This window comes from Orycteropus afer, unplaced genomic scaffold (assembly GCF_000298275.1).
Source record: "Orycteropus afer afer isolate SDZICR_OR568_19922 unplaced genomic scaffold, OryAfe1.0 scaffold00082, whole genome shotgun sequence".
NCBI classification, from domain to species: domain Eukaryota; kingdom Metazoa; phylum Chordata; class Mammalia; order Tubulidentata; family Orycteropodidae; genus Orycteropus; species Orycteropus afer.
Window position 1 is genome coordinate 11,209,791 of NW_006921669.1, and position 14,255 is coordinate 11,224,045.

At 53.2% G+C, this 14,255-nt stretch overlaps 1 protein-coding gene across 1 annotated transcript in view; it reads right to left on the reverse strand.

Annotated features, from left to right (window-relative positions):
• Positions 1 to 4,477, reverse strand: part of HSPA12A (heat shock protein family A (Hsp70) member 12A) — a 76,242-nt gene extending 71,765 nt beyond the window's left edge. The window contains exon 1 of the mRNA XM_007941620.2: positions 4,435 to 4,477. Coding sequence (XP_007939811.1) covers positions 4,435 to 4,477 — 43 coding nt within the window. The remainder of the gene's footprint in view (positions 1 to 4,434) is intronic.
• Positions 4,478 to 14,255: the final 9,778 nt, after the last annotated feature.

Sequence of the window (14,255 nt, forward strand, 5' to 3'; positions counted from 1 at the left end):
AAAAAGTGTGGTTCCTGACACTACCTCCTCCCAGCCCCTCAGGACCAGGTCCCCAGCTGTCACCATTCTTGTTTCCCTCAGTGGAAGCTGTGGAGATGGGGCGGGGTACAGAGCATGAGGAAAGCTGACCTCATGTTTGCCAGATACTTCTGAGGGTCTTACTTCAGAAAGTGGAGTGACTGAAGGTTCCAAGGAATTGGGACCTATCCGAGCAGAATCAGTCCTTTTCCTAAAGCCTCCAAAGAAAGCAGATCAGCTAGCTCTGGGCCCACATCCCACAAGGCAACAGCAATCCATCTTCATGGAGGGTAGCAAGGCCACCCCTCTCTTACAGGCCATGTGCTCAACAAAGTACAAAACTGCTTTCTGCCCACTGTTAGTTATTTCCACGGTTCCTCTCACCAGCCTGGGCAGGCAGAGTTCGAATGCACTATGTACCCCCTTCACAGATAAGGGAGGAAAAGCCTAGCCAGCGTCACACCAGTCTTTGGGCTCCAAAGCCACTTTCTTCCTCTACCCACCAAGTTACTGCACATGTCAGAAAAGAGGCAGGACTAGGGGTTGTTTGCAACAGAAGAAATGCAGCAAGGATTTGTGGACTCCCTTGGGGTCTCCCTGGCTCACCCAGCTCTTGGTGATGCCCAGGCCTATGGTGTCGTGGGTGGGAGGCGCTCGCTCCCTGCCACATGCTGTCCATTCATTAAAAACCCCTGGCCCCTCCCTGCCTCTCCAATTATGCACATCAGTTATAAAGGCGCTTTCTCCCAGAGCAAAAAGGCCTACTTAGGAGATGAGGGAGCGTTGCGCCCCCACAAGATTGAGCTGTCACTCAAAGTCTGGTTGGAATCCAAGCAACATCTCTTCGGGGACTGTCCCAGCGCTCTCCCTCCTCCAGCTCCAGCCCTCTCTGGAACTGCCTCCTTTCTAGAAGAGCCACTGGGGAGTGGGCAGACTGTGGACGCCATTCCCTGACTCAGTGTGTACTCATGTCTTATGACTGGTATTCACTCAATACACAGTGGGATGTTTGTTGAACACCTTCTGTGTGCCTTAACTAATCTGTGGCCACCTCGTCGATCCCGACTCATAGCAACCATAGAGGACAGAGTAGAACTGCCCCATAAGGCTTTCAAGGCTGTGATGTTTATGGAAGCCAACTACCACATCTTTCTTCCACGGAGCAGCTGGTGGGCTCAAATTGCCCACCTTTCAGTTAGCAGCCACTGTGCCACCAGGGCCGCCCTTACTATAAATATGGAAATGTGTGGGGAGGCAAGGCATGGAGGGAAAGAGCACAAGCTTTTAGGCTCTGTGCCCGGCTCCTATGCCAGCTCCAGCATTCACTGGCTGGGTGAGTGGGGCAAGTGAGTGAATGGCTTAAAGGCTTCACTTACCTCACCTGCAAAATGGGGTTAGTCATAATGCCAACCTCACAGGGATATTGGAGGCACATCGAATCACTCAATAATTAGTCAGGATTACCCACAGTTAAGTACTCAAGACTGAGACCACAGGGGGTCAAGGAAGGCTTCCTGAGGATGTCTGAGTTGAGTTTTGAAGGATGAGTAGGAGTTTGCTAGACAAAAAGAGGAGTGTTGTGGGCAGGAAGAACTGCCCGTGTGGAGAGACAAGAGGATATCCCCAGGCTCTGGGTAACGGAAGACACTGTGTGGGGAGCCTGAGGGTGTCTGTGGCCCAACGGCGACAACCCTGGACATTGCGCCACTCTTGTTCATCAGCACCTCCACTGACTCCCACGCCTACCTGATGTGCCCCAAAAGAGTCTAGGGCCAGCTTCTGGGGCACACTCCACCACCCAGAATGCCTTTCCCTCACAAATCTCAATACAGTTTGACGCTGGTGGCCATTTTCTCATTCTTCTGCCTGGAAAGCATTTTTGAAATAATCCCTGACAGGCATCTATGTGTATGCCTAGCCTGACAGGGGGCAGGGGAGGTTCAGTGGTAGAATCTCACCTCCCATGGAGGACACCCAGGTTGGATTCCCAGCCAGGGCACCTCAGCGCTGCCTCCAGCTGACTGTCAGTGGAGGCCCGTGTGCTGCCAGAATGCTTCACGGGTCTCCGCAGAGCTTCCAGACTGAGACGGACAAGGAAGAAAGGCCCAGCAGTCCACTTCCAAAAACGTCAGTGACATGGCTATGGATCACAATGGTCCAATCCCACTGTGCACTGTGCATGGGGCCAACATGAGCCAAGGGCAACCTGACAGCAGCTAACAATAGTACAGCAACAATAGGATGGTAACCAATGGCCACACCCATGGGCTTACACAGGATGGTGGTGAAAGGCGTGAGCCCTGGAATCAGCTGGCTGGCTTCCAAATCAACACAGCTAAATGCATGACCTTGGAGAGGTCACTCAACCTGCAAGTGCCTCAGTATACAGATTCTTTACCCAGTAAGAGAAGAATGTTGCTAACTGGTTGGCTATGAGGCTTAAAAGGAAAAAAAAAAAAAATGCATGTTCAATGTCCAGCACAGAATACACAACGAGGAAACCTTAGAAACAGATGTGTCAGATGGCGGGTGAGCAGGCTTTGCTCCCAGGAGGCACTAATACTGTCCCCATTTTTCAGATAAAGGAGTGCGAGGTCAGAGAGGTGGGGTGAGTTGTCAGCGACAGCCTGCTCTCCAGGGTGGGTGAGAACCCAGACCCCAGGGCACACTGTGTCTTAAGTCCAAGCCTGGAATCCTCTCAGGGTGTCTTGAACTGCAGATGCCTGAAAACGAGGAAGAGATCTAGATGAGACACAGGCCAGCAGTGGCAGGTGGCTGAGCACACCAAAGTGTGCTTCTCCATCTTGGGTCTGTCTCCCAGGCCTGAGGAGATACAACCACGAAGTGCCCCACTGTGTGTGTGTGTGTGGGGGGGGGCTGAGTTCCACTTCACAAGACCAAAAAGGCAGTGTAGGAGGGGCACATCCCCACTCACTCTTCTAGTTTGACAAATCTTAACACAACCTTGCGTTGGATCCAGGCAGCCAACCTTGCCCAGCGTGAGAGGCAAGGAACTGGCTCAGCAATTCTCAAGCGTTAGCAACTGGGATGCCCTCCCCATCATCATAACGATTTTTTCAATTTAAAGGAAAAAGGTGAAAGAATCGAGTCAATTCTGTTGCTGAATGATGTTCAGACAAAGACAGACAGCCCCCTGCCCGCGGTGGCCTGCTAGGGAAAGGCAGGGCAGGGGACAGATTTGGTGTGCGCGCTTGGGCACGACGGCCTGGGCTCTCCACCGCACCTCCCAGAAGCGAGCAGGCAGGATTCCCCCACCCCGCCCCACTCCCCCACCACTGCAGTGCTGTGTGGGGAGGCCCCTCCCAGATCCGCAGGAACAATGGGCTGGGGAGGGGGCAGAAGTGGCTCCGGGCGCAGCACAGGGCGGGGGGAGCGCTCAGCCACAGGCAGCGGGGCCGCGAGCGCAGCGCGACGGTGACCGCGCCGCAACCGGACTCAGTTTCCTCGCAGAGCCCAGTGCTCCTGGGCAGGCTGGATTTCACGTGCGTCCCGGGCATTTTAATTTCATCCTTGCTAGGCAGCGTGCCTGCGGCTCCCGGGAAAGCCTCCGGGCCCCGCTGACCCTCTGACTGCTGCTCCTGCCGAGGGTCCACAGGTCAGAGACGCGCGGCGCCTCGGTGCGCCCAACTTTCTCCTCTTGGGACCCGCAGAAAAAAACTGGAATTTCGACCTCCCGGCTACCTCTTCCCCTCCGCAGACGAAGCCCAGATTTACAGCCCTGGCGGCAGAGATCCCTTCTCCTCTTCCCTCCGTCCCGGTCCTCTCCGGCCCCATTCCGCGCCCCACCGTCTGAGCTCTAACCCCGCTCCCCAAATAACGCGGCCCCCGTCCATTTGCAAACTGCAAGAGTCCGTCCTCTGAGCAGGAAGGGGACAGTCCAGTCCACCGCTGCGCCCCTCCCCAGCCCAGCGCATCCCCGGGTCCGGCCGGGAGGGGGTGGTGAGATGCACAGCCCCCCCCCCCGGAGCTGTTGCAGCCTCCACCCCTGACGCGTGCATCCGGGCCGGGGTGGGGCGAGGGGACAGGTCCAAATCTCAGCTGGACCCGGGCTCCCATCCCCGCCTCGCTGAGTCACGAAAAGAACCGCTGGGGCTATCTGGCCACCCCACGGCCGGCCTTTCAACCTGCCAGCGCGGGCGCCCCGGCACAGCGCGCGGGGGATGGATATGGACAGTCAGGGTGCCTGGGCGGGGGCTGCTGTTCCCGCCTCAGTGTCCGCATCCCCGCCCCGAGCGCAGCACGTGACCAGCCGGCCCCCAGATTCGCCCGCGAGGGTAGCAAGCGGCGGGGCGCCCCTTTCCCGCGGCCGCAGGGGTGCAGGGAGCGGGGCTGAGCGCGCCCAGTCCCTCTCCTTCCCTCCGCGTCGCAACCGCAGGACCTGCGCCCTCGGCTCACCTCGCGGCCCCGAGTCGCTGCCGCCGGCCTCCTTGTCCGCCATGGTCGCGAGTCCCGGCCCGCGAGAGGCGACCCAGCGCAGCGCCCGTGCCCGTGCGGGTCCCCGTCCGCGTCCTCGGCGGCGCCCGGGCCGAGTCTCAGCAGCGGGGCACTGGGAGCACTACTCTGACGCGGCCGCGCCGCAGCCCCAGCTCCTCCCCGGGCTCCTCCCGGCTCCTCCCAGTGCCTGGGGACCTAGCGCTCGGCCCAGCCGGCCGCAGTGGGGTGGTGGCGCGGCCTCGGCTCCGCGGTTGCCGGATGTCAGGGCCTGATGCTTTCGGCAAGCCCGCACACCCTGCTCTCCCGAGGACGCCTCTCCGGTCCCCACTATTTTATTTCTCCCCGCGCGTGTCCCAGAGGAAATGGCCAAGGACCCACGCAAAGGCGAGCTCGGTGGAGCCCTGCGAGGCCAGGAGGCAGGCCGCAGACCGAAGACGAGAAGGGCTGCGCGGGGACGAGCCCGGGCACCGCGGCGGGCGTCCGCCCCAGGTTGCCTGCGGGACTCCATGGCAACTCGAGGTCCGGGAAGGCGCTTGTCTCTGAGGCTGCGCCTCCCATATGTGGGCTCCCGCCCAGGCCCTCGATAGGAGTCTGAGAGTAACATGAATAATACACGCTTCAGCGGTAAGTGATTCACCTGCCCTGTGCTGAGGTTCCGCCACAGACACGCCACTGGCACCTGTTCGGGCCTGAGGAGGCGGCTCCTAGGTCGACTGTGTCCCCATTTCGTGTTGGCAACGAGGGCCGTGTTAAGAATCTAATGACCATTACTGGGTCCTTCCTGCACCTTTGCTAGGTGCCTAAGGGCTTTATCTTATTCCCTCCTTTTCCCTGCACAGCTCTAAAAGGTGGAGACTGGTGGCCCACATTGTACAGATAAGGAAATTGAGGCTTACAGGGATAAAGAAATGATCCCACTGTCACTTAAAGCAAGCATACCCAGCTGAGGTCCCCAGGCCAGTCTGACCATCAGCTACCCTTCACTCCCTGAGATGAGCCTCATCTCCCAGCGGGTCCCTACGGGAGCTTCATATGTAGCTACAGAGGCAGGGATGGACAGAGGGCAGCTGGAGAACACAGAAGCCTGGCCCCACTCAGAAGAAAGTGGTAGGGTTTTGAGTTAAAAGGAAGAATCTTGCCTTATGTCTGCCTATATTAAAAATCCCAATTCCCCACTACCTATGTGTGAGACCACAGGCAAGCTGTTGAACCTCTCTGAGTGTCCACGTGCTCCTCTGTGAAATGCGTACAACAGGAGGACCTATTCTGTAAGCCTGGGGAGGATTACTTGAGATGACGCATGTAACATGCTTAGCTTGGGGCCTGGCACACAGTAAGCAGTCAAAAAAAAAATCACTATTGTTAAGTCAAAAGCATCTTATTAACAGTGGACATGGCCATTGTCCAGGGCTGTGGATAGTGAGGGGATACATAGGGATAGTTGTGGAGTGGGGAACAGTGTGTTCCCACGGAGTGCCCACTCCCTACCAAGGCTGCTTCTTTGCTTGCTGACACCCCACCATCTCAGAGAGAGACTTGAGAGATGGGTTCCCAATGAGGGATTTGGAGGCCAGGAGCCTTTGGGCCCCAAGTGCAGGCAGGAGCACGGGTTGAGGCCATTGTCTCAGGCCACAGCCTGGCCAAGCAGGCTTAGGATGGAGAGAGGAAGGGTGAGTCCCTGACCTCTGAGAGAACCCACAGCTGCCCCTCCCAGCTCTGCTCATAAATCCCCAGTAAGGGAAGCTGGCTGGGCTGAAGCCACATGCCTTAGGACATGAGGGGCAGGGACAGTCTCTGTCACTGAGTACGGACATGACTCGGAAACACACCTAGGCGGTGACATCAGAACGAGCTTTTTGTTCAATGGATCCCATTGATGTACTTCATGTCAAAACCATGCTGGACCTCCCCGCTCTACAGGAAAACGAGCTGGGTCTTTAGTATGATGTTCAGCACCTCTGACAACAGAGTGAGCCCCAACCTTCCTCATCTGTAGCCTCTCTCCCATGAAGGGTTCCGTCCACCCAGGCTTCCTCTGCCAGTCACAGCTGCTGCTGTCTCCCTGTCTGGCCTCCCCTTCACTTCCTCCTCTAGACATGCACATCTGGGCATCCGTCAGGACCCCATTCCAAGGCCACCGGCCCAGGGAAGATGCTCGCCTCCAGGCTCTCAGCATTCTGCGTGCTACATGCCGCTCTGTGTTTTTCTACTCCATTTACATGCTCTGCTGCCCAGGCAACTCAGCACTCTGGATGGGGTCTGTCTCCCTGTGGGATGCCGACCCCCACACCCAGGGCTGGGGCTTGCTCCAGAGCTCCAGGCCCGCTGGAAGTCTCCCCAGGGGCGCCTCTGAGGCCCCTCACGCTCAACCAAAGCCCAGCTGGTGCTCCCTTGCTCTCCCTTCTGGGTGCCAGATCTCAGTCAAGGCAGCACCATCCAGCAGTCACCAAGCCACACACCAGGGTATCAGCTTTCAACCATCCCTCTAGGTGCATCCAAGTTGCCCATTCCACCTCCAAAGTCTGCTCTCCGTCCCCACCACCAGCATCCTGCCTACCTGTCTCCAACAGCCTCCTCACTGGTCTCCTGGCTTCCTGAACCCCCCGTCAGCTCTTTCTTTGCAAAGGTGCCTGTCCCTGCTCACCTGTCCCACTCCATCTCTCCCTACTCACTTCTTCTGGTCCCTCCTACCCAGTCCTCTTATTCAGACTTCTCAAACACATTGAAATCACTCATCTCTGCATGCTACCAGCAGCAGCAGCAGCATCTGGAGAACTACTCCCATCCTCAGCATGCAGGACCCCCCACTCCAGGAAGCCTTCCCTGCCCCTCCCATTCTGGCCTGGGTGCCCCTCTTCCGTGTCCCCATGAACACCTGCCTCTCCTCATCAGGACCTGGCCTCCAGTTACAAGACATTGGACTTGGCAGCCAACCTGTCAGAGCCAGCAGGAACGCCACAGCCCCACCCATCTGCCCCTTGCTGCGGGAAGGCCTGAGGGGCCTTCTGCCCTCACCATGGATCCCTGGCCATGATAACATGAGGGTATGTGAAGAGATGGGAGATGACAGGCAGGCCCAGTGCTGGAGGCAGAGAGCAGACTGTTTGGGTTCTCAGGGAAGCATCAGAGCAACATGCACTCAGTCTTGGGGTTGTCCACTTGAATGAGGGTCAGGCCACTAAGGACCATCCTTGTTGACCACCAGCCGCTGGACTCACGCACCAGGACTCACTCACTTCTCAGTGGCTCTACCCATTGTTGTTGTTACTGTTGCTGGCAGCTGCCGCTCAGTCAGCCGCTAGCTCATGGAGACCCTGAGTACAAAATGAAACATTGCCTGGTCCTATGCCATCCTCTTGACCAGCTGCAGGTCGGACCACTGTGATCCATAGGGTCTTTCACTGGCTAATTTTCAGAAGCAGATCACCAGGCCAATTTTTTCCCAGCCTATCTTAGTCTAGACACTCCACTGCAACCTGTTCAGCACTGGAGCAATACACAAGCCTTCACTGCCAGATGGGTGGTAGCTGAACGTGGTGTGTTGGCTGAAAATCAAACCTGGGTCTCTTGCCTGCAAGGAGAGAATTCTACCACTGAACCACCAGTGTTCCTCCCCATTTTACAGGAAGGCAGATGGGAGCTCAGGAAGACTTAGGCACCAGCTCGGGCTTCCTCAGCCATTAGCAGCTGGGCTGGGTTCAAGGCCAGGCCAATCTCCTGTCACCTTCTGCCATCTTCCTTGTCCCTTGTGGTCTCATCCCCACACAGCAGCCAGATGAGATCATGTCACTCTTCTGCTACACATCTTACAGGAATTGCCTCCTGATACATTAGTGACCTCAACTCCGTCCACTCTCCCATGACCAGAGACACGCACACACATTTCACGTATGTAAGCATGCCAAATGGGGTCCGGCCTTGGGGTCTTTGCTCTTGTTGGTCACTGCCTGGTGCACATTCCCCAAGAGAATCACATGGCTTGCTTCCCGTCCTTCAGGAAATGTCACCTTCCCAGACTACCCTATCTTAAGATGGCTGCTCCTGACCCACTAGGAAGGAGGGATGTGGACTGTGTTGCTCACCTCTGTGTCTCGGTGTCCACAAAAGCACCTGACACAGAGCAGTTACTTGATGACGGACCAACTGGGTCAGTTAAAGAAACAGGAATTCAACTGGCTTTGCCCAGCTGGTGGGGCAAACCCCTCCACACAGATGTTAGGGTAACTCTTGGGGGCTGACAGGCCTCTCTGCCTCCCCAGGTTTGAGGGGGCTGCTCTGAAGCAAGTTCCCACCACTGTTCCTTCAAACAGTCCTGCTCCTGTGGACCCTGTGGACCCTGCTGCACTGTCCTCCCTGTGGTTTCTCCACCACCCTCTGGGCGATTGGGGGCCCAGGCAGTGGTCTGTGATGAAGGGCAGCGAAGACATCCCCAAATCACAAACCTCACTTGGATGCTCGAGTCCAAACAGGGCTTCATCTCAAAGCCAAGTCACACCACTTTCCCATCCCCACTCACTAGACCCTCTGGCCACATGGACCTGCCCACAGGTCCCCAAACCAGCAGCCCATTCTCCATTGGTGTCACCATGTAAACCTGTCCTCCTACAGGTCTCAGCTTAGCTGTCACTTCCTCCAAGATCCCATCTGCCCTCCAAGATGACATGAGGCCCCTTCTCTGTCCTCTGGTGCCTGACCTCCCCCACCTCACGCATGCCTATCATAGCACTTGTCACAACAACTCTGAAGACAGTACTATTATTTACCTATTGCACTGGTGACAAATTTGAGGCCCAGAAAGTTCACCCCAGGTTACTCAGCTAAGAAACAGCTGAGCTGAGACTAGAACTCAGGTCTTTCCGACTTCAGGTTGCCCATCTTCTCTGCTAGCTAAAGCTCCCAAGGGCAGGCTAGCCATGTTCACATGTGTAGTCCTCAGACCCTAGCACAGTGGCTGCTACACAGAGTTACATATTGAAGGACAACAGCCTCTCAGCTTCAGACCCACATCTTTCTCATCCTCTCTGAGAGCCTCTCTGCCCACCTACACTTTTGTGCCAAAGTCTCCCCCTTTGTTCTTCAGGCCCCACATAAAGACACGCAACCCAGTTCTCACAAAGAGAAGCTACAGCCCAGAGGCAGGCCCAGCTACCTCCACTAGGCAGCCAGGACCTCGTCACCCACACCAACCACCAATGGCAGACATGCAGGAGGGTGCAGCTGAGCCCATTCGTCCTTGGCTCTCAGGGTGAACCCGCAGAACATGTGTGGGTAGATCGGCTACTGAGGGCAGTGTGTCCTGGGGGTACAGTGGGGCCAGGTACAGGGAGTGTCTAACAGGATGAGCATAGGGTCAGCCAAGCCAGGTTTCATATCCACGCTCAACCACTCCCAGCCCCCACTCTGGTTATAGGTGGACACATCCTTTTCTCTACCAGTCAAATAGGATCAATAATTACATGTAGGATAATTACATGAGATGATATATGAGAAAACAGCACAGGGCCAGGCTACGTACAATGTAAAATGTGACTTCTCATCATTCCTATTAAAATGTATTAGTTAGACAAGGAAAATGTCTATTCCTTGTGTGTTATAAATTACAGAATAGAGCTAGGCAGATTTTTCTTGGATACACAGAAGATATGGGGGTGAGCAGATTTTTTTCTTTTTTTTTAATGTTTATAGGAAAAAAAATTGTTTTTGAATTTGGGAAACACTGGTACTAGTCCAAATCTGAGCTTTAATTCAAGAAACTTCCAGTAAAAGCTGCTCTAGGCTATACACTGATTATAGATAAAAGAGGTCTTCTAGCCCAGGACCAGGATTGAGACTCACTGAGACAACATAAAACCTTTCAGGGAAAGTCCAGCCTTAGGACATCCTCCTTGACCTCTGACCTTTGGTGCATTTAAATCACAGTGGTCAGTTTACACATCCTTTCCTGCTTGGATTTCCACCTCATCTGCTGTGAGGCAGCCTCCCCGTAACATTCCAAAACGCATTTCACGTATACAGCATGTGCTGTGTCCTGGCTCCTCCAGGGCACACATCCACGGGCCAGAGGAAATTACTCCTCAAAGGATCACAGTCACTCAGACCTGCAATGTAAACTCTAACGGTGCCTGCTCAGTGACGGAGGGTTATGCAAATATTTTTCATAAGCATTTCAAGAATGTCTATGGCTAAGCCCCCACCCGCGTTCTCAGAACTGCTCAGCCCTGGCCCTCCAGAGCTCCTGCTTCATAATCAGCTGGGCCCTTCCAGAAGCCTCAGCTCAAGGAAGAGAACACAAAGTGAGACAAGGCCCAGAGAAGAAAAACTGAGATGGTGGCATGACCCGGAGAGCCGACACAGGGCCTCAATGAACTGAATTGTGTTGGAGACAAAACCGACTTCCATCTCAAGCCCAGTTCACAGCCTGCCCCACCGTATTCAGCACCTGATACTGCTCTGGCTGCTGGGGTTCCTTTCCAGCTCCAGCTCACCCTCTGCTGCCCCCTGCCCCCGCCGACACCCCTGCCTGTCATCCAACAGGCTCACCTCAAAAGTCACCTCCTTAGAGAAGCCCTCCTTGTCCCCATCTGTTATTTCATATCATGTCATTTCACCCCATTCCTCCACAGCACTTACATACTTTACACTCATTTTGCTTATTTGCTTATGGTTACCCTTCCCCACTCGGCTGTAACGTCCCTGTGGACAATGATAATGAACATTTATTAAACACTTGCTGTGTGCTAGACAAGGAGCTCTGGTGGCAGAATGGTAAAGGCATTTGGCTGCTAACCAGAAGGTTGGCAGTTCAAAACCACTAGCTGCTCCATGGGAGAAAGATGAGGCAGTCTGCTTCTGTAAAGATTTACAGCCTTGGAAACCCTATGGGAAATTTCTACTCTGTCCTATAGGGTCACTTACCCATTTGCACCATGCAGGGTCTTCTGAGTTAATTTCATTTTCACAGCCCTTCCTCTAAGAACCACAAATTGGTATTATTTCACATGGTGAAGTACGGGATGCTGAGACTAAGTCACTTGCTCAACTGGCAAAGGGTGGTGGCAGTGAAAGTCAGTCCTCAAAGACAAGTCAAGGGTGTGGGTGCATGTCCTGTTTCTTTGAAACCAGAAGCTACCATTCAAGGTAAGTTTGCTGTTTTTGTTATGTGCCATTGAGTTGTCTCCAATTCATAACAACCTTATGTCCAACAGAACGAAACACTGCCCGGTCCTGTGCCAGCCTCATCCCTACGACACCTGAGCCCATCACTGCAGCCACTGTGTTACTCCATCACCTTGTTGAGGGCCTTCCCCTTTTTCATTGACCCTGCACTTTACTGAGCATGACATCCTTCTCTAGAGAATGGTCCCTTCCGACAACATGACCAAAGTAGGTGAGTTCCCAAACACATCCACAGCTGATTTGATCATTCATTCATTCTCATTCTATCAAATACATATGTGGTCCTTTACTGTGCCAAGACATAAAGCCTAGCCTCTGACGAGTGCCCAGCATTGGTAGAATGGAGAGAAAATGGTGGACATCATCAGAATTCCACGTAGGCTTTGGCCCATGCAAAATGTGCAAGGAAAATGCTCCAAACTCTCATTTAATCTCTATTTCCTCCATCAGAAAGCAAGCCTCCTGAGGGTAGGAGCAGCATGGTTAAGAGTGTGAGTTTGGGACTTAGATTAAGAGTATGAGTTTGTAATTTAGATTATACTTGGGCTCGAATCCCAACTCTGTCCCATCCTAGCTGTGTGGTCTTGGGTAAGTCACTTACCCTCTCTGACTCACTTATAAGAAAACAAAAAATGAAACCCATTGCTGTCGAGTCAATCCCGACTCATGTCATCGACCAAGGTTGATAAGTTCCCACATCCTGGAGTTGCCTGAAGATCGCATTAGCTCATGCTCAACCCCGTTCTGCAACAGAGGAAGCTCTCCGTCAATGTTAGCCATTACAATTGGCTATTACCCATAACCAGCTCTCAGTAATGACTCCCAGCTTGCCTGAGAGAGGCAGAAGCTTTGTAAAAGCACCTATACATTGGAGAGCTGGCCTTGCCTCAGGAAGTCTGTAAATTTGGAAAATAAATAAAATAAATAATAAAACTCCTTAGCCTCCCCAACTCAGCTGGCCAAGGGATGTCAGCCACGTGTGAGAAAAACAATCTGGCAGTCAGTGAAGCAAGGACAAAGACGCCCTGTTGTGCCCTAGCTGGGCGCTGGCATGCTGGTATGCTGGCACTCTGGCTCACATTCCGTGATCCTGCAGGGCAAACCCAAGGTGGCTGGGCCAGGATGGCCAAGCAAGGGCTTCAGGCTCAGGCAAGCCTGGGTCCCAGCCTAGCCTCTCTCCAGGAATCCTCTTGGGTAGAGAAGGACCAAGAGGGCCCCAGAAGAGCACCTGGCACACGATCGGCTTTGCTGGCGTTAGTTCCTGTTCTCATCAGGGTGGAGAAGTAGCCCTGGTCTCAGGACTCCCGTCTCCAGGGCCAGGCTTTGCCACATGCTCAGGTGGGGCCTCAGGCACGTCACCTAGTCTCTCTGATGCTCACTTTCTTCATCCATACAATGCGGATAAACTTTATACTTACTCTTCCAACCCCATCCTGCCTGTGGTGGCAGCACAGGAAAGTCCTAACATGTGCAGAAAGGTGAAGAGAGTATCATTTATTTTACCCCTCAAAGGGGTTGTCACTTTCTTTATTTGTATTTTGTCTAGTATCATGAAAGGTTCTAAGGTTGGAGCAAGGTGAGATATGTTTTTTAAAAAAACAAAATATAGAACTTTAAAAAGTTCAGGTTTTTTTTTTTTCCCAGAAACTGAGGAAAATACACAAGGAAATCATTTGCATCACATGTAACCTAAAAGGTACAGATGTGTGGCTCAAAGCCCAAGAGCTAAAGGGGCAAAGGTCACAGAGAAATATGCCCGAGAGAAAATAAACAGCTAAACAAGCACATGGAAATCCAGCAACCTTGGAGTAAAAATAGGTAACACACACACAGAATTAAACACTATTAAACCCTTAGAGTAAATTATAAAAGTATAACAGCCAATGATGGTGGGCTTCTGGTAGACCCTCTCCTTTCATACACACATAGATAGAGCCATCATAAGCTATCTAGTCACATACTTTAGAAAGACATACTGTAACATTAAAAACTCTTTGATGAACTAATCCTTCTCTGAAAATTTTATCTTGTGCTGAAACAAAACAATTCTTCGCATCCACATATTTAAAAATGTCATTTCATTAAGTCAATCACAGAAGAACAGTTATTGTGTGACTACTATTTAAAAAAAGTCAGGGTGCTCTGGTGGTGTAGTGGGAAGGTGTTTGGCTGCTAACCAGGTCGGTGGTGCAGACCCACCAACGGCTCCACTGGAGGAAGAGGAGGCAGGCTGCTTCCATGAAGATTTACAGCCTTGGAAACCCAATGGGAGTTGCTGTGAGTCAGAACTGACTCAATGGCAGTGAGTTTGTTGTTTTATTATGAAAAGACAAGGAAAGAGTCACACACAGAGAAAACTGGTTACCAGAGATGGGAGGGGAGGGAAAATCGCCAGCTTGCTCAGAGACACTCATTGATTTGGGTGAAGGGAAAAGCAATACACCAAAAGTGGGCAATCAGCATAATATCATGAAGGAAAAGGAAGACACAGAGATGCACAAGAGGTAGAGGCGGGGCAAGATGGCGGACTAGGCAGAAGGATTGCACAGACCCTCTTCAACAAAGAAAAGGGAAACCAATTAACACAGACACAGAAGATAATCTTG